A 21028-nucleotide genomic window follows, 5' to 3' on the forward strand; every position below is an offset into this window, starting at 1 on the left:
AACACTACAATACAAAGTAAAAACATTCCTATGTTCCGTGAGTCTACTTATTTTTGAGAAGCATTCCTATTATCATGAATGGCAGCTCGACTTTTCGCCTCCTGTACCGACCAGGACATTGTTTATAGCAAAGAATAGCCGGTGCCAACGCTAAGAAACCGCTGATATAGCAGATTTCGCAGAGTCCACCGTTATATATATGCACCGTGTATACTGAAGTCTGCCATCTAAAAGCATATCTTATGATGAAATACAACAAGAACCATCTACATCGGAAACTTGTTCTCTGTGTTCCAGTATTACTGCCAGCTAGTGTAGCGAAGTTTAAGATACAATATCGTCCATTTTTGTAAAACGTAATTCCGATACTTATAGTAAAACTCAGAGTGAGACTAATGTTCTTGTCCCAGATGCTAGGAAATTTGCTGAGATATCTAGTTGTAAATGACTGCACATATCTGGAGTCATTAAACCATGATAATAAAAAAGGAGGCAGTATTAGAAAATGTATTTCCTTTTGTCCAAATTTCCCCTTTTTGGCTTCTAACGATGCGATTTCCCCCTCCTGAAGGGCCATGCCACAATTCCCCTAGAAGTGAAAAAACACCACTGGGTGCCACCATAGGGTGCTGAACATTAAACTTTTATATGAAACCAAGGAAAGTGATGACACTATCGTTGTCAAAAAAGTTAAATTCGATCCCTAAGTTTGGCAATGTATTAGTCAGGAGGATGAGAACAAAGGTGACTGTGAATATACTGAAAATTATTCATCTTAAATTACTACTGCACCCGTTGTGAAAGAACATTTTCAGCTTTGATGCAGACTGTGAACTGACTTTCTTCTGAGACCCTGACCCAGTTACTTAGGATTGTCCTGAGTGGGCCTTCACTTGAGGATTTTAATGCAAGACCAATTGTGAGTAGGTGGTTGATATCAGGTCAAAGGAAAAAAGACCAAATGTTTTGCCATATGGTCCAAGATGTTAGTTGATATCTCATATCCACTGCCTGTTTATAGTTGCCAGTTGGAACTACGGTAAACAGTCAAAGGTCTCAACAGAAATTAAAATGTGTCACTGGTACCTTAACAGTGACTTTATAATTATTGTGAGAAATTTCCATGGATGAAATAGTCCAAAAGCAGTTAAGTATGAATAAATAACAAAAACTGCAAAGTTCTTTTATTATAGTTTTTATTAACTCAGTCAGTAAACACAACAGCTCTACATAAAACAAAAACAAAACAACTTATTGAATTTAGCACATAAACAACCTTTAAATAATTGTAAATGGAACCCACCATTTTGCTTGCGGAAAACATAATGGCACTTAGCAAAACATTGCAAGTGGGAAAGAAGTTAAATTAGACCCCTGAATATTCAGTGCATGTAATGTTATACTGTTGTTTTTTTTAAAGACATCAATACTTCCATGCTGAAATGACCACAGACATGTCAAACAATTGGAATTCAACGTGTCAGTTTCATGCACAGATATTTTTATCTTATATAATTCTTTCAGAATAATGTTTGTCTCAGTTGGACCTTTCTAATGATGTGTTACATGAGTGTTTTTTTGAAAAAGAAATTGTCTAAATTGGGCAGACAATTGCGATTTACAAAATAATGTCAAGGGCAATAACTCTGCATATAGTGGTCCGATTTTTTTCCCCGCCTTTTTCGAAAAAAGGGGGACACAGAAATAGGTTGCGTCCTTCCGTCTATCCTTCCGTCCATCACACTTTGTGTCCGTCCATCACACTTTGTGTCCGGTCCATAACTCTGCCGTCCATAAAGGGATTTTGAAATAACTTAGCATAAATGTTCCCCATGACAAGACGACATGTCATGCGCAAGACTTAGACCTACCTCCAAGGTCAATGTCACACTTAGAGGTCAAAGGTTAAAAGGGTCTGTTTCGTGTCCGGTCCATAACTCTGCCATCCAAAAAGGGATTTTGAAATAACTTGGCATAAATGTTCACCATAATGAGACGACATGTCCTGTGCAAGATCCTGATCCCTAGTTCTAAGGTCAAGGTCACACTTAGAGCCAAAGGTCAGATACAAGAATGACATTGTCCGGGTCATTTCTTCTTCATGCATGGAGGGATTTTGATGTCACTTGGCACAATTGTTCACCATCATGAGACGGAGTGTCATGCACAGGAACCAGTCTCCAATTTAGAATTATTTCCCTATGTTGTTACTATAATAGCTTATATTGTAACTGTTTTATTACTGACCGTAGGGAAAAATGTTGACCACTTTTCTGTAGTACAACTTAGACGTTACTTGGAGATTTTTCTTACAGAAAATAGCACCAATGGATTAGAACAACTGAAAATTCTGGACACATTCAAGTATCAACTTTAAATTGCAACTGAAGGGGAGCGGTGGTCTAGTGGATAAGGTGTCAGCCGATCAATCCAGGAATCATGGGTTTGAGCCCCACTGGGGTCACGACCATGACTTCTCATACGACACCAGTACTGGTTTTTCAAGGAAGAGCTATAAGAAATTAGTATAAATATAAACTAACTGAATGTCTACAAGGGGCGGGGGTGGGGGGTGGGGTAAAATTTCTGATATGGAGGTCTTGACGTTAGAATTTGAAATTTATTATAAAGATTTCAGACTGGTCTAACAAGAGCTCCAAAAGGCAGGGAAATATAGTCGGAAAGTTCTATATTAGAAAAGGAGGAAGTAAAATTTAAAAGAAAAGTTTTTGGTGGCACTTATGTTGGGAGGGAGGTTATTATGTAGCAGTTGGTGGGGGTTTGTAGGGTTTTGTGCGGCATCGATAAAATAAAAGAATAAAAAGCAGAAAACTGCAAGGTTCCCTGTGCACATCATCTCATCGCCTTCTACTTATATACCAAGTTTGCAGTCTATATCCTAAATAGTTATCAAGTTATGCTCTAAAAACAAAATAAGACGGTCAGATTTGACCTTCTTGTGACCTTGACCTACAGACCTGGTTCTTGCACGTTTTATATCGTCTCATTGTCATATGCCTATATGCCAATGCCTTGAATGGTTATGCTTTGTCACGAAATAAATAAAGATCAAATTTGCCCTTTGAGCTTCCTTTGTGACCTTGACCTTTGATCTACTTCCTGCACTCTATGTATGGTCTCATCACCACCTACCTATAAATCAAGTTTAAAGTCAATACCATAAATAGTTATGCTAAGTTATGCTCCGGACACAAAATATGAGGGTCAAATATAATAGACAGACAGATGGGCAGACACACTGATAGGCACACGCTCCATCACATAATGTATTCGTTTTTTCTAAAATGAGAATATAAAAATCGGTGAGTATTTATAATTACATATAAAAATATACATAACAATGTCTCAAATATAGAAAATAAGATAAACTTTGGATTTAATAATACCTGTGGCAAATTAGATTCAATTATGAGGATTTCAAATTCTGACAATAGCAAATTAATATAAAGAGAAAAAATCCTTCCCATCCCATCCCATCCCCCACTTCCCCTTGCTTTGAGAGTTGTACTATTTACATCATTTCAAAAGGACAGTGCATCTAATGTAGCCGAGATCATAATTATGTGTGTTCTTCTGTTTCCCCTTTCACTTTACCTGAAAATAACAACAAAATGAACAAACTTCAGCATACACTGCAAAAACAGCCCAAAAACTGAACAGGAGGGCCATGATGGCCCTGTATCGCTCACCTGAGTACCATTGCTCAAAATGATATTATCAAGTTTTGACATTGAGCACATAGGCATATACATTTTAATAAGATTTGAACAAATTTTGTAGAGGTTCACTAGGCAATGCTACATGTCAAATATCTAAAATCTAGGCCTTCTGGTTTATTTTTAGAAAATTTTGAAGATGTTTCTATCTACAATCAAGTAACCCCATGGGGCAGGGTCAGTTTTACCCCGGAGTCATGATTTGAATAAATTTTGTAGAAGTCTACTAGGCAATGCTACATGTCAAATATCTAAGATCTAGGCCTTCTGATTTATTTTTAGAAAATTTTTGAAGATTTTCCTAGGTAAAATCAAGTGACCCCTGGGGCGGGGTCAATCTTGACCCCTGGAGCGGGGTCAGTCTTGACCCCGGGGGTCATGATTTGAATAATTTTGTAGAGGTCCACTAGGCAATGCTACATGTCAAATATCTAAGCTCTAGGCCTTCTGGTTTATTTTTTGAAAATTTTTGAAGATTTTCCTATGTAAAATCAAGTGACCCCTGGGGCGGGGTCTATTTTGAACCCGGGGGTCATGATTTGAAAATTTTTTGTAGAGGTCCACTAGGCAATGCTACATGTCAAATATCTAAGTTCTAGGGCTTCTGGTTTATTTTTAGAAAAGTTTTGAAGATTTTCCTATGTAAAATCAAGTGAACCCTGAGGCGGGATCAATTTTGAATCCGGGGGTCATGATTTGAACAAATTTTGTAGAGGTCCACTAGGCAATGCTACATGTCAAATATCTAAGCTCTAGGCCTTCTGGTTTATGTTTAGAAAAAAATTTAAGATTTCCTATGTAAAATCAAGTGACCCCTGGGGCGGGGTCATTTATGACCCCGGGGGTCATGATTTAATCAAATTTTGTAGAGTTCCACTAGGCAATGCTACATGTGAAATATCTAATCTCTAGGCCTTCTGGTTTATTTTTAGAAATTTTTTGAAGATGTTCCTATGTAAAATCAGGTGACCCCTGGGGCGGGGTCAATTTTGACTCCGGGGGTCATGATTTGAATAAATTTTGTAGAGGTCCACTACGCAATGCTACATGTCAAGTATCTTAACTCTAGGCCTTCTGGTTTATTTTTACAAAAAAATTGAAGATTTTCCTATGTAAAAGCAAGTGATCTCTGTGGCGGGGTTAATTTTGACCCCAAGGTCATGATTTGAACAACTTCAGTAGAGGTCCACTAGGCAATGCTACGTGTGAAATATCTAAGCTCTAGGGCTTCTGATTTTTGAGAAGAAGATTTTTTAAGATTTTCCTATGTAAAATCAAGTGACCCCTGGGGCGGGTTCAATTTTGACCCCGAGGTCATGATTTGAACAATTTCAGTAGAGGTCCACTAGGCAATGCTACATGTCAAATATCTAAGCTCTAGAGCTTCTGGTTTTTGAGAAGAAAATTTTTAAAGTTTTTCCTTTCGGTTGCCATGGCAACCAGAGTTCTGCATGGAATTCAATTCTTTGAACAATTTTGAAAGGGGGCCACCCAAGGATCATTCCTGTTAAGTTTGGTGTAATTCTGCCCAGTGGTTTTCATGAAGAAGATTTTTTTAGAAATTGTTGACGGACGACGCACGACGGACATTCAGCGGTCACAATAGCTCACCTTGTCACTTCGTGACAGGTGAGCTAAAAATGAACATTTAAGTTTATTATAGAAATTTAGCAGGGTAAGGGTTAATCATTAACACGATAATAACATAACTGGCTGTATCTTTAACGGCCTGGATCGCCCACCTGAGTGATATGAGCTACATGTTTCAAAAGAAACTTAATGCTAAAATATTAAGAAAGTACGTCACATTTATGGTCACTGAAAGTCACTTTTAAGATCGCTGTGCAAAACTGTACATGTCATCCAAACATAAATTAAGGCTGTGTCTTAAATAAGAGGGTCATGATGACCCTGGATAGCTCACCTAAAATATGAGCTACATGTTTCAAATGTCGAACTGATGCTAAATAGTAGGAAAGTAGCTCAGTAGGTCATATTCATAGTCACTGAAAGTCGGTTTTAAGATCGGTGTGCAGTTTTGTACATGTCATCCAAATTTCAAGGCTGTATCTTATAAAACAAGAAAGTAGGTCAGTAGGTCAAGGTCACAGATAGGTAACCCCTAATTACTTCAGGTAATCAGGAAATTATAATTAAACAGTGTAGGAAATATGATCAAATAATTTTCTAAATATATTTTCCTATATAACTCATATAACAAGTAACCCCGGGGCAGGGCCTCTTTTCACCCCAGGGGCATAATTTGAACAATCTTGTTAGAGATCTACTAGGCAACGCTACATACTAAATATCAAAGCCCAAAAAATACTTTGAATAATGTCATAAATGAAGACCAAACTGGATTCATACCAGGAAGACTTGTGGCTACAAATATAAGATTACTATATGACATTTTGCTTCATACTGAAAAATATGATGTTCCGGGATTGTTATTATTGATTGATTTTGCTGCAGCTTTCGATACTGTTTCATAGAAATTTATGTTTAAAGTAATAGAATATTTTAATTTTGGTCCTACAATTAGAAGGTGGATTAAGCTTTTTTACACCAATATTGAATCATGTGTAATTGTTAATGGACATATGTCTGAGTGGTTCATCCTGCAGAGAGGTTGTCGTCAAGGAGATTTGTCGCCCTATCTTTTCATTCTATGTGCAGAAATTTTAGCTATCCTTATAAGGAATAATCCAAAAATAAAAGGAATAAAAATTAATGGTTCAGAAAATTTAATTTCACAATATGCAGATGACACAAGTCTTACACTTAATGGATCTAAAGAGTCCCTTTTTAATACAATGTTAGTTTTAAAATTCTATGGAAAGATATCAGGCCCTAATATTAATACTGATAAAACAAAAGTCATATGGTTTGGTTCTCGGAGAAACAGTCAACTGGTAAATTAAATGAATGTGCCGAGTTCAATCTCTCTTGGGGAAGTAATGAGTTCACATTATTGGGGGTAAAATTTTCCATAAATCTTAATGAGATAGTTAACTTAAACTTTAATGAAAAAATTGAAGAAATCAAAACTTTACTGTCAAGCTGGTCAAAAAGAGTTATCTCACCTATGGGTAAACGAGTAGTTATTAAGAGCCTAGCCTTAGCAAAACTTAATCATTTGATATTAGGGATTCCAAACCCCTCACAAGAAAAAAATACTCTTTTACAAAATATGTTTTATAAATTTTTATGGAATAATGGCAATGATAAAGTTAAAAGAAACATAATTTCTCAAGAATATAGATTTGGAGGACTCAAAATGATTGACCTGACAAGTTTCATGCATAGTTTAAAAGCAATATGGCTTAGAAGACTTCTAACAATGAATAATAAATTTAGTAATTTAGTAGAATTTATTTGTCCTGCTTTAAAATATATTTATATAAATGGAACAGATTTTACCAAAAGACTTTTACACCAAGATTTAAACCCTTTTTGGAAAGATGTGATACATAGTTATCACATTCTCTCGTGTAAGGTAATCCCTACCACTGGAAAAGCATACGCCTTAATAAATTTATGGAACAATCCAGATATAAGGGTTGGAGGCTCTAGTATTTTTTTTTTATAAAAGATGGCAGACAGCTGGAGTTATTTTAATAGGTGATCTACTTAATGCATAAGATGAGTTTTACACATATAGAGAATTTTGCAATACTTTTAATGCTACAACAAACTTTCTTGAGTATAATGGCCTTATCGCATCAATAAGACATTTTTTGGAAAGTAAGGGTGTTCATAATAATCACAATATACGAAAAACTTGCAATCCAGTCATGCCTACCTGTCTGTCAATTATTACAAAAGACAGTAAAGGATGTAAAAATATTTACAAATATTTTAGATCAAAAGAGGAGTTTCCAAAATCACTGCAAAAATGGAAAGATGATTTTTATAACAATATAGGTATTGTGCTTGATTAAATAAAATATGGCAGAGTTTTCAGGATTACCAAAGACTCTAAACTTCACTGGCTGCAGTATAGAATTAATCATAGGATGTTAGCTACAAACCATCTATTGAAAAAAATGAACATTTCTCAGGATGAGACATGTAGCTTCTGTAAAAACGAGCAAGAAACTTTAATTCATCTTTTTTGGAAATGTGATGTAATCAAACAATTCTGGTCACAATTACTGACATATATAAATAGTAGTTGTAATACAAACATAGTAGAATTGAGTGCCTCAGATATATTATTTGGCAGTGACAAATATGACAGAATAATGGATATGTTCCTTCTTTCAGCCAAGCAGTTTTTATACTACAATAGAGTTAAGGGTCAAATACCATTATTAGAAGTGTTCAGAAGACAAATAGTTTTGTTTTACCAGACCGAAAAATATACGGCCTCTCAAGTACTTAACTTGACAAAATTTCAAACAGACTGGGAAAAATATAAAAATTTAGTAGAATAAATATACTGTATTATAAGTAAAATATTATCTTTCAGCAACTGTTAAACATTGATTTTGTTTAACCTCCAATTACCATGCTGAAGTTAGATTAGGTTGGTCCATCCTTGATTTTTAGAGCAGTTCATGGCAAAATCTACGGACCATCACGATAAAAATGCAATTTTAGCAGCCCGAGGTGCAGATCCTGATCAGGCTGCACTGAGGCGCAGAACGGCCTGGCTCTGCACCGATTGCAATCCTTTATAATTCAGTTTAAAAAAGTTACGGATTGATTTACATTGATAATAAAAGAAAATGATATCTTTGAGCAACTGTTATAGGCAAATGGTTTTGGATTTTTCTATTGCCGACACTTAGTTGAGTTTTGTGTTTTGCTTTGTTTTTGTGTGTATAAGTAACCCTCTGGACAGTCCTAAGGCAGAGTGTCTTTTCTTGGAAAATCATCAATTTAATACAATATACTATATATATATGTATAAGTATAAACAGGGTTCCGACATCCACTTTGTCTCTTATTTTTAAACTGTTTCCTAAAATCCTCGAATCTACATGCAATGACTAGTATATAGTTGCTTGGGATACCCACTTTTAAACCTTTTTTTTTTGGACCCTGTAGACACTGAATAAGGAAGTAAGACAGTTTGGTTCACACTTAGACCTTTTTGTACTTTTTTCTTTCTTTTTTCTTGGCAGAGGCCCTTTTTTCCTTTTCTCTCTCTGTTTGGGACCTCTTGTTCTCTAATGAGCGGCTTATAGACTAAGAGAAATAATAAGACTGGCTTAAAATTACATATTGACATACATTTTGGTCTGTTTTATGAAAGATAAATAGGTTGCTTGATAATACCTCTCTCTCTCTATTAAAAAATCCCCTGTTTCTAGGACTGAAAATTTTTATAACTATTTTGTAAGATTAATCCTTTTGAACAAGGCATTAAATATATTGATTAACCTATGTGAACTAGGTATTGTAGTTAAACTGATGTATAAATCATTGTGAACTAGGTATTGAATAGTTTGATAACATTGTTACTACACTAAGTATATACTATTCTCTGAAATTTGTTTAACTTATATCTATGTTTACATTATGTCTGTAAGATGTGATGCGGGATGGGTCCCCGACCCCATCACATCATGGACGGGGATAATAAATGGACCCCTTGTTGGCTGATTAAAAAATATATATCAAAGCCCTAGGCCTTGAACTTTCAGACAAGAAGATTTTTTTTAAAAATTCCTATATATAAGTCTATACGTAAAACTTTGGACACCCAGGACAGGACCTCTTTTCATCCCAGGGGCATAATTTGAACAATCTTGATAGAGGACCACAATGCAATGCTACAAAATAAATATCAAAGGCCTAGGTCTTGTGATTTCAGACAAGAATATTTTTTAAAGTATTTTCCTATATATAAGTCTATGTAAAACTTGGGACCCTTTGGGTAGGGCCTCTTTTCAACTCAGAGTCATAATTTGAATAATCTTGGTAGAGGACTTCTAGGCAATGCAACATACTAAATACCAAAAGTCTATGGGTCTACAAGTCTATGTACGGAATTCAACATTTTTAACAATTTTTAAAGAAGACCATCCAAGGAACATCCCTGTGAAGTTTCACCAAAGATTGACCTGGTGGTTTAGGAGGAGATATTTTTTAAAGGCACAGAAAATCACCTATATAAGTGACCCCCATCCCCACCCCTAAAAGCCAGACACTTTAATGCCCAATAAACAGGATGCTGTCTGGTCCGGTCTGATAAGGGTCCATAAACCCCTGTAGACTTGACATGTAGTCCATGTCAGAAGATCAGAAATTTTATTGATATGTAAAGATAGATTTCCAGTGCTATACATTTCACTGATTGAACACAGATTATACACAAAATTATTTTAATTGATAATGTACTAATTGTAATTGCTCATTCTTGTTGAGTAGTGTCCTGACCAATTAAATTATAATTCTTACATCAAGACAATTCTCACCATTTTAGAAAACCCTCACCTTTATTTAATGAAAAATGAAATAATTATTTCAAACTCAAGAAGAGAAATGACAAGCATTTTGTTCCAATTATTAATTATGATCTTTTTATCTAAGTTTATCTAAGTAACAAAAAAAGAAGAAGGAAAAAACAGAAACATTGAATATTGCTGGATTTTATTAGAAATTAAAGAAGCGTTCAGTTGCATTTTCAATAAATGAAAAAAATATGGACCTTCATGATAGAATCCAGCAATAAAGAGATATCATTGTTCAAAATATACATGATTTATTCATTATTTTTAAAAATGTATGCATTTTCTTTTTTTATTTCTTTTTTTATAAAAATCAAGCGATAATGAGATATAATTGTTTATAAAGTTTGATTAATTGAAAAATATGTATGTTGTTGTATTTTGTCACTTTGTTTGTTTAGTCCCAATTTCATCAGGCTAAAAGTGAGAACTGGTTTTCTATAAAGGTAAAAGATATCACATGCAATCTATGTACTGCACAGTAGCTATACAGCAGCTTAATATGATAAACAGAAGCAAGCCTATCAGTTGTCCAGTCTTGTATATTGGCTCTAACTGCCAATACGCAGACCATAGGCCACATACCTTGCATACCAGAATAAGTGTCTTTAAAGGAAAGTGTTGACGGACGACGGACGGTCGCCGGACGACGAGCGATCACAATAGCTCACCCTGAGCCTTTACCTCAGGTGAGCTAAAAACAAGAAAATAGGTTAGTAGGTCAAGGTCGTAGTTAGATGACCCTGATCATTTGGGGTCATCAGGTAATTATAATTAAACAGTCTAGGAAATAAGATCTGATAATTATTTAAGTATTTTTTCCTAAATAACTCATATAACATGTGACCACTGTGGCAGGACCTCTTTTCACCCCAGGGGCATAATTTTAACAAACTTGTTAGAGATCTACTAGGCAAGGCTACATACCAAACATCAAAGGCCTAGGCCTCGAACATTCAGACAAGAAGATTTTTTTTCCTACATAAGTCTATGTTAAACTCGGGACCCCCAGGGCAGGGCCTCTTTTCACCCAAGGAGAATAATTTGAACACTTTTGATAGCGAACCACTAGGCAATGCAACATACCAAATATCAAAAGCCTAGGTCTTGCAGCTTCAGGCAAGAAAACTTTTAAAGTTTTTTTACTATGTATGTCTATGTAAAATTTGGGACCCCCGGGGCGGGGCCTCTTTTAACCCCATGGTAACACTTTGAACAGTTTTGGTAGAGGACCACAAGGCAATGCTACATACCAAATATTAATTGCCTAGGTCTTGTGGTTTCAGACAAGAAGATTTTTTATGTTTTTTTCCTATATAAGTCTATGTAAAACTTGGGACCCCCGGACTGGGGCTTCTTTTCACTAAAGGGTCATAATTTGAACAATTTTCACAGAGAACCATTTGATGATGCCACATGCCAAATATCAAGGCTCTATGCCTTGCAGTTTTTGACAAAAATATTTTTTTTCTTATGTAAGTCTATGTTAAAATTGGGACCCCCGGAGCGGGGCCTCTATTCCTTCCAGGGGCACAATTTTCACAACCTTTATCCACTCCTCAGTGAATAAGGATCAAGGTTAGAGTAGTACCTGATTTTTAGCTCACCTGAGCCAAAGGCCAATGGTGAGCTTTTGTGACCGCTAAATGTCCGTCGTCCGTCGTGCGAGGACTGTTAGATGATGTCACTTGCCAAATATCAAGGCTCTATGCCTTGCGGTTTTAGAAAGAATATTTTTTTAAAGTTTTTTTTTCCTTTTGGTTGCCATGGCAACCAGAGTTCTGCATGGAATTCAATTCCTTAAAGAATTTTGAAAGGGGACAACCCAAGAATCCTTCCTGTGAAGTTAAGTGTAATTCTGCCCAGTGTTTTTCAAGAAGAATTTTTTTTTTAGAAAATGTTGACGGACGCACGACGGACGACGGACATTCAGCGGTCACAAAAGCTCACCACTGGCCTTTGGCTCAGATGAGCTTTAAATCAGGTACTACTCTCACCTTGATCCTTATTCACTGAGGAGTGGATAAAGTGTCTTCACTGATAAGATTAAAATTTAATCTTATCTGGTTGTTGCAAGATTAAATGAGATTTTGTTCTTCGTTATTATGAAAATTATGTTACATCTTATGAAAGTTTACACTGCTGTAAGCATGTATCATCTTTTATCTTAATGCAGAACTCATGAAAACTATCATATTGACTGACATAACCTTAAGGTTTCTTTATTTTACATACTTCATTTTCAACACATGTAGGTTAAAATGTTTTAAGAGATGTTACATCATGTGACTGAAAGATATAGAGGATATTTGTTTCTTTCAGTGTAAGAGTGAAATATCTTTCACAAGTGAAAGAAAGATGCAATTATATTTTCGTGGCATAGCTACGAGTGAAAATATATGATATCAAAGATGTTTTAATCTTACATGTAAAACAAACACATTTTCTTTTTATTTCATGTTTTGACTAAACTTACCAGTTTCTCACCAGCGAAAAAAAAAGAAGATATTTTACACTGAGAAAATACCAGATATATTTCAGTCTAATATTTCGATAATTCACCGAAAAACATATAAACAAAAAACATGGAAATTTCACGAAAACCAGGTTTTCTTTTTGCATCACGTCAACAGGTTCTTTAAACAAGAGCTGTCCGTACGACAGCGTGCTCCACTATTCGGCAATTTGTCAGTAAAATGAATGTCTGTCTCAATTTTAAAAAAGTATGAAAAGGGCATACTTTGGTCAAAAATACAAATCAGAGTTATGGGGATTGTTACCACACATGCAGATGGTGTTGATAAAGATACATTTTAAGTTTCAGGTCATTATCTTATATTGTACTAAAGTTATATCCAGAAAGCAAAGATTGCCAAAAAACTTTAAGTATAAAAAGGGCATAATTTTGTCAAAAATGGGGATTGTAACAACACATGCAGATGATGATTATAAAGAAATATTTTTAATTTCAAGTCATAATCTTTTAAAGTACAAAAGATAAGTCTATAAAAAAAGCTTTCGGACAAAACCTTTGACCTTCTATTTATAAGCTACCTATAGGCCAAGTTGCAACTAAAGTTAATGAGACGAAATTTAAGCATAAATTTTCTTTGTTTAGCAACAGTTAATTGACCCAAATAACCCCAAATGCTACCCCATTTTTCGTTACCACCTATCTACAGGCCAAGTTTGGCTTCCATAGCTTGTTCAAAACTAAAGTTATTGTGCGGAAACCGAGTCTGACGCCCTTCCCGCACGTCTAACGACATACCCCATTCTAATAAATGGTTTTCTCCGAAAACCTCGTTAAAACATGATACTGGTGGAAAGTTACTCTGCTGCAACTACTTTCAGATAGGTATCCACCTACATAGCAAGAAACCTATTTTTTTCTAAGACAGGCTTATAAAGTAGAGTCATATATGTCAGTTCTCTATGAAATATTATCAAAATCGTTACTTTTATCTTTCTTTTTCTTTGATTTCTTTTCAGCAGATTGTTTCTTTTCGGCGTCCTCCTCTTTTTCCTCTGTATCACCTTTAGGTACATACACCTCGTCTAGACATGCTGCAAATAGACAACACAGAGATGATATAACACATCAATAAGAAATGTTTGGCAGGCGGGGATGAGGAGTTTGAAAATGGATAGGTCGGGTATAAGGGATTCCAAATTACAAAATGAAATTTAAGATACTAGTATTAGTATGAGAAATGAAAAATAAACAACTTTGTTGGGGATGGTGTGTAATATAAATGTTGGGGAGGAGGATGGGAGAGGGCTGAAGTTGGAAGAGGTAAGGGTTACTAAGAAACAATATGAGAACATATTAAGATAAAGTCGCAGCAAGGAATACATAAGGGGGTGTCATGGGGGTATATAAATGAATATTATAAAGAAATGAATAAAATACAAGCTAGTGTGTGAAATGTAGAACTTTTAGGCGTGGAGAAGAGTGGTATAATAAAACAATTAAAAGAAACAATACAAGATATCCTAGTTTAGGAAGATGCAGTGAAACTGAGGAGAATGTCACAAAACTTTAACCAACACTTAAAATATATGACCCTAGTGGACTTTACATTTAGGGCACTTGACTCTTGACTCAGCGATGTCTAACCCTTACCAAGACCAATCCTTATGCAAGGTCTGTTGCTTCCAGGGTTAGTACTTAAGAAATAACGAAATTTGAGGAGATTGACATAAAACTTTAATCAAGTCCTTTTCATTATCTGCTCCCAGTGACCTTGACCTTTAAGGTACCGTAAAATGTCTGCCCCTTATCAACACCAAACCCTTATGATGATAATTGGGGCAGTAGTTGTAGTGAAACTAAGAAGACTGCCATAAAACTGTAACCTGAATGCAGTGACAACACCAATGCCAAGGTGAGTACAACAGACCTCCTTATTCCTCAGTTACTCATGTTAAAAACAAAAGGTGTAAAATGATTATGAATTTCATCATAATATACATATGATATTGGTTGTAGAGCCTTGTTACTACCAAAAACAGTTACCTTTGACCCAGATATTCCCACCTGCACCTATATTTTTCTTGCGTACCGTATTATACAAATTTTAGAGCAAGGCTGCATACATAGTCTCAAAAGTTCACGTCAAAAAACCTTGTTACGAAATGTAAGACTGCAAACTGTAACTTACAGATAACAATGAACGATGAAATATATCTGGTATTTCTTCAGTGTAAAATATCTAATATATTTTTCACAGGTGAAAATCTTGACTTACTTTGCTCTTCATTTTTGAGGACATGTTTTCTACAAAGATAATCTATAATATCTTGGTCTTGATGTTCAAAATACCAGTCTTCTATTGTCTCCTCGTACCTTTCAACTAAAGTAAAACACTGAAATAGATGTTCACACAGTCTTACATAAACTGAATTAACAAAATTTTCAAAGCATTAAAACAAATATTTTAAACTCTTAATAGAGGCTGATTTTTGTGCAGACTTTGCAGTCCAAGAATTGATTTTACTGAGAAAAAAAACTTAACAGTAATTACTGAATGGTGAGCAATTTTCCAAAAGTAAAATATATCTGAGAAAAAAAATGACACATAGTGGGAGGGGCTTTGTCTATATTCCAACATAGATATTTAAAAACATTACTTCTTAAATTCTGCTGTTACAGTGAATTGGAAGAAAAATGCAGTTATGTAGGTTTCTGCCCAGTAAATGGTTGCAGACTGGCTGTTTTTAAACATGTTTCTTTCAAACTACAATTTAGTTATATTATACAGTTTATCTAATAAGTGCAAGTACCTTATAACTTCCTTGTATGAATCAGAACTGAAGGATGAATAACTTTAGACAATTCATCTTTTCCCCCTGTTTTTTTTTAGACTAGTAGTAAACACCTGTCTCTACAGATTTAAATATTAATATGATATTGTTGTTTTCACACACATCTATCCACACATTTTAATTAATTAGAGCTTACTGAATTTTAAGATCATATGTCTTACATTAACTAAGAAGAGATGTCGGTAAGCCAGCCATTGCTAGACTATTCGAACTGTTGTCCCAGAAGTCGGAATATTACCTAAATGTTAAAATATCTGATTTGCGTGAAAGTATATATTTTAAAATCAGGCAGGCAGTTTCATACAAGATTTTCTAAGTTTCTATCATATGCATTTAGAGCAAAGTGACTAAGCCCTCTAGCAGCCATGTTTTTTTTTACGAATGTGAATAATCTGAACAATCTTGGTAGATGGTCATAAAAGGACAATTAGTGTAAAATTGTCTTAAAATCGGACTAGCAGTTTGAAACAAGAAGATTTTTTTTAAGTTTCAAGTATATATATATATAAAGGGAAAAGTGACCGCGCCCCCTGGCGGCCATGTTTTTTTATGAATAGGAATAATTTGACCAATCTTGGAGAAGGGTCAGACAAGGACCATTTGTGTAACATTATTTTAAAACTGGGCCAGCAGTTTCACACAAGAAGATTTTTAAAATTCCAACATTACACATATAGAGAAAGGTGACCATTTCCTCTGGCGGCCCTTAGTTTTTAAAAATCGGGCATAATTTGAACAATCTTGGTCAGACAGCGGCTGAGAAGGAATGTCATTTGAAGATTTTTCTATTTTCATCTCTGGTAGCCACTATTTGTAACCACTTCAAACCAGCTGAACAACTTTGGTAGAGGTCCACCAAAGTAACATCCAGGTCAAGTTTCATCTAAATCTATTCATTGGTTTTGGAGGAGATGTCTTTTAAACACAATTGTAGACGACAGACGGATGACCGGGCAGACGGACAACGGACATAGCGTGATCACAATAGCTCAGGTGAGCTAAAAATTAAAATAACTTTCTGCGCTCATACCAAAAGTAGAACTTTGTGGATTTTTCAGAGTTTTAAATTCACAATTTTATGCTATCTGGTGACTCTCCATGTTAGATATCTAGGTGGAGGCAAACCCCAATTGCCAAAATGGATATTATTTCAGTCATGAAGAAGGACCTGGATAGAACATTAAATTCTACACTCCCAGTGAGGTTTGAAAACTACAACAGATTTAGCAGCAGCGACCTCAACCACTGAGACACCTAGACCAGAATTTGTTACTTCACATATCCAGAGGATGGGTATGTAGCTTACATAATACATGTACCCACATTTTAAGTCATTCCCATTTGAAATCCAATTTATTACATTACACAAGGGTGACTAGTTAATGTAAGATGTCTGGACACTTCTCCCAGAAGCTGAAGTTTCAAATTAGATATTCCTATTTGCTCAAGTTTACCATCTAAAAATGTGATGTAAAGTTGGTCTCAGATTTTTAAAATTGGCCACAATCCTTTACAGGTTGGGGTTAAAACATGTTTAAAATTACCTAAAGCATTTCAACACCCGAAAATCCAGAAATCAATGTCTGAATGTTATTATATTTTAAAGCAAGTGATGTCCATAAGTCCATAAGTCAGCCTATGCTCGACTATATTCCAGTCAGGAATATTACCCTAAATGTTAAAATATCTAAAGCGTTTCAATCCAGTATCTGCATTAGTTTTGGAGATAGTAACTTGCATGCAAAACTTTAACCAGGATTTTCTATGTCCAAAAGGGGGCATAATTTGGCCAAAATGCATGTAAGAGTTATGGGTCTTGATGCTAGTTTTATAACCATAAAGACACATGTGAAGTTTCAATGCCATATTTAAATCTGTTTTGGAAATGGAAACTTGCACGCAAAACTTTAACCAGGAGTCCAAAAGCGGACATAGTTCAGCCAAAATGCATGTCAGAGTTGTGGGACTTAATGCTATCACCTAGTTTTATAACCGCGAAGACACAAGTGAAGTTTCAAAGCAAAATCTGCAATAGTTTTGGAGATAGTAACTTGCACTTCCATTAATAAAGCTAAAACTGGTCTCTACCACATGTAATAAATATTTAACTGTGTTATGTTTTAGATTTCCTTCCAAGAGACCATTTCCATAAACAATCTTATTTCAAATTTATTTGCAAAATTTTCACTTAAATTTTAAATTCACTCATTATCTTTCATACCAACATCTTTTATCTAATATTCATTAGCAACTAACAGCCAGTCTACAGAAGAAACCAATTCCTACATATAAGGTGAGAGGGTAAAGTTTTGTATTTACTTGTCTATGTAACTCTGCCACCTCCGCAGACGTTTCATTCCAGAGTTCATATGGTACATCCATCACAACTTTAACCCCCTTGATGCTACAAATAGTCATGCAATACAATATCAAATCGAGAGAAACAATATATCAATGCAATAAATATATGTGGCATCACACCAAAAAGCTTTCAGAATATATTTTTTATATCTTCCATACAATTTTGCCAATTTTATCAACATTTTAAGACTAAAACTTCGACTTGAAATGCTAAACTATCTTTTATGCTGTCATTGTTATATTAGAGCAGATTGTGATGTCATGAATTTACACTCTGCAGTTTAGCCTGCTAAATTTCTAACATGGACATATCATTCATTTTGGGCAATACCATTTATTATTTTAAGGGGTATTCTCTGAAAATTTACTGACTGAATAGAGAAATAATGTAGAATCACCTGCCGCCAGCAGACTAGGGGTTGAAAAAGCTCACGTAAGTTTCATTGGTCACGTGCAAATTTGCTAACAGAAGGACCAAATGGTCCTAGCTCGCTCAGTTTCATCAAATTAAATGAATATCCTGCTTAAAACGCGATCCCTTTTGCATAGGCAAGATATTTTATTTATTTGACCAGGTGACCTAGTTTTTGACCCAATATGACCCATATTTGAACTAGACTTAGCTTTCATCGAAACAAACTCCCTGATCAATTTTCATTAAGATCCAGTGAAAAATGCAGCACCTATTTTATACAGAAGGCTATTCTTTGATTTGACCAGGTGGCCTAGTTTTCGACTCAACATGACCCATATTTAAAATTGACCTAGAATTCTTCAGAGCAAACATTTTGATCAAATTTCAAAAACATGTGCCCCTAAAATGTATGTTATGTAACCCCTATTGCATTCATTTTTTCTTTGATTTTACTGGGTGACCTAGTTTTTGACCCAGATGACCTCTATTTGTACTCGACCTAGATTTCATCAAGACAAACATTCTGATCAAATCTATGAATATCCGGTGTAAAATGCAACCACTATTTCACACACAAGGCTTTTCTTTGATTTGATCGGGTGACCTAGTTTTAGACCCCAGATACCTATATTCAAATTTGACCTAGATTTATGCAGACAAGCATTGTGTTCAATTTCATGAAGCTCCAGTGTAAAATGCAGTCCCGATTGCATACACAAGGTTTTTCTTTGGTTTGACCTAGCGACCTAGTTTTTGAATCCAGATTACCCATATACGAATTTGACATTTCACCAAGGCTACCATTCGGACTAAAGTTTTATGAATATCCAGTGTTAAATGTAGCCCCTATTGCGTACACAAAGTTTTTCTTTTATTTGACCGGGTGACGTAGTTTTGGACCCAATATCACCCATATTTAAACTTGACCTAAATTTTATTCAGACAAATATTCTGATCAAATTTTATAAATATCCGGTGTAAAATACAGTCCCCATTGCATACACAATTTTTTTCTTTGATTTGACATAGTGACCTAGGTTTTAACCCCAGATAACCCATTTTCAAACTTGACCTAGACTTCATCAAGGTCATTATTCTGACCAAATTTCATGAAGATCGATTGAAAAATACAGCCTCTATAACATACACAAGCTAAATGTTGACAGACGACAGACAGACAGACGTAAGACGCCGGACATCGAGTGATCACAATAACTCACCTGAGCAGGTGAGATAAAATAAAATATTGAATATTTGCTTTCTTAAAGTTTCAGAGTTTAAGCATTGATAAATATGAGCCACGCTTTCATTTTTACTTTAAATATGTGTATGAAAAAATGTGTTTGTTTCCTGGAAAAGATAAATTACTGTATACTGGTATCACAAATCTGCTAAACTTAAAACCAGAGGGTCATTGACCCTAAAGCACTCACCTGTGTACAAGGCTTCAAGTGTGTTTATATAAGTAAAGAGATATGTTTCTTCTATGATAGCCTATATTCTATACATGTCACACACATTTTTTAACCTAGGGAAATAATTTGAACAATTACGGCAATCTGACTAAAGTACATCTCCAATTACGCTACGCTTATTAAGACAAATATTCTGACTATGTTTCATAAAGATTGAATTACAACTGTGGCCTGTAGAAGGTTCATAAGCTTTTCCTTTGATCTGGCCTACAGACCTAGTTTTTACCCCATATGACCCGCTTTCAAAACTGACTTAGAGATCATCAAGACAAACATTCTGACCAAGTTTCATAAAAATTGGGTTACAGCTGTGGCCTCTAGAGTGTTCACAAGGTAAATGTTAACGGACGACGCACGCCGACGGACGCCGGACAATGGCCGGTCACAATACCTCACCTTGAGCACTTCGTGCTCAGGTTAGCTAAAAATATGATACAGTTTAGACACTTAGTAGAGCAAGGAAATATTAAAAGTTTGTTTGTTTGTTTTGGATTTAATGCCAACAGTATTTCAGTTATGTAACGGCGGGCAGTTAACCTAACCAGTGTTCCTGGATTCCGTTGTTCTCCGCAAGTAACTGCCAACTTGCCTAATGACACAGAGGTGGAGGATGAATGATTTCAAACACAATGTCTTTTAATAAATGGAGAACATACGCCCTGCCCACGGATCAAACTCATAACCCCACGATTCATAGATCTGTGCTCTCCCTATTAAGCTAAGTGGGCAGGCAGAAATAAAAAGACACTGATAATTTGAATATGAAAACAACAATAACAACAGTAAGACACCACTCAGTTTATAATATAAATCTAAATCATCCTACTACAAGATTTTAAAGTATCTCAAAATTTGTACATTCCAAGACATTTTCAAGTCCCGTCACGAAAAAAAAAACGTACACAAAATAACAATCTAAGGCAAATTTCCATTATCGCAAAGTAAAACGCTTTATCCCTTTGAATTCGAGATACTGAGTTTCATTTATATATATCAAAACAGCCCTTCTTTTCTTTCTATATAATCTATTTTGCCTGACAATAAACTTTTTACAGTCAGTTTCTGCAAAATTCTCAGAAAATTGAGTGACGTCTACTGCATACAAAATCTATGAAATGAAAACTACTACTTTATGCATTTGTGTGACTTTAGCAGGCGTTGTGTTCCACAGCTCGTAAGGAATGTCCATTTGCACATGCTTAGTAATCAACGCCTTTATTACTATAAACAATATAATAATTTAACTGATAA

At 35.1% G+C, this 21028-nt stretch overlaps 1 protein-coding gene across 1 annotated transcript in view; it reads right to left on the minus strand.

The window, feature by feature from the left end:
* Window positions 1–1179: 1179 nt before the first annotated feature.
* Window positions 1180–21028, minus strand: part of LOC123564987 (protein canopy homolog 3-like) — a 41706-nt gene continuing 21857 nt past the window's right edge. Inside the window, exons 4-7 of the mRNA XM_045358959.2 lie at window positions 17846–17930; window positions 14950–15067; window positions 13658–13765; window positions 1180–3615 (exon numbers count right to left, since the gene is read on the minus strand). Coding sequence (XP_045214894.2) covers window positions 3581–3615; window positions 13658–13765; window positions 14950–15067; window positions 17846–17930 — 346 coding nt within the window. The 3' untranslated portion in view covers window positions 1180–3580. The remainder of the gene's footprint in view (window positions 3616–13657; window positions 13766–14949; window positions 15068–17845; window positions 17931–21028) is intronic.

Source organism: Mercenaria mercenaria, chromosome 2, assembly GCF_021730395.1.
Source record: "Mercenaria mercenaria strain notata chromosome 2, MADL_Memer_1, whole genome shotgun sequence".
Classification (NCBI taxonomy): domain Eukaryota; kingdom Metazoa; phylum Mollusca; class Bivalvia; order Venerida; family Veneridae; genus Mercenaria; species Mercenaria mercenaria.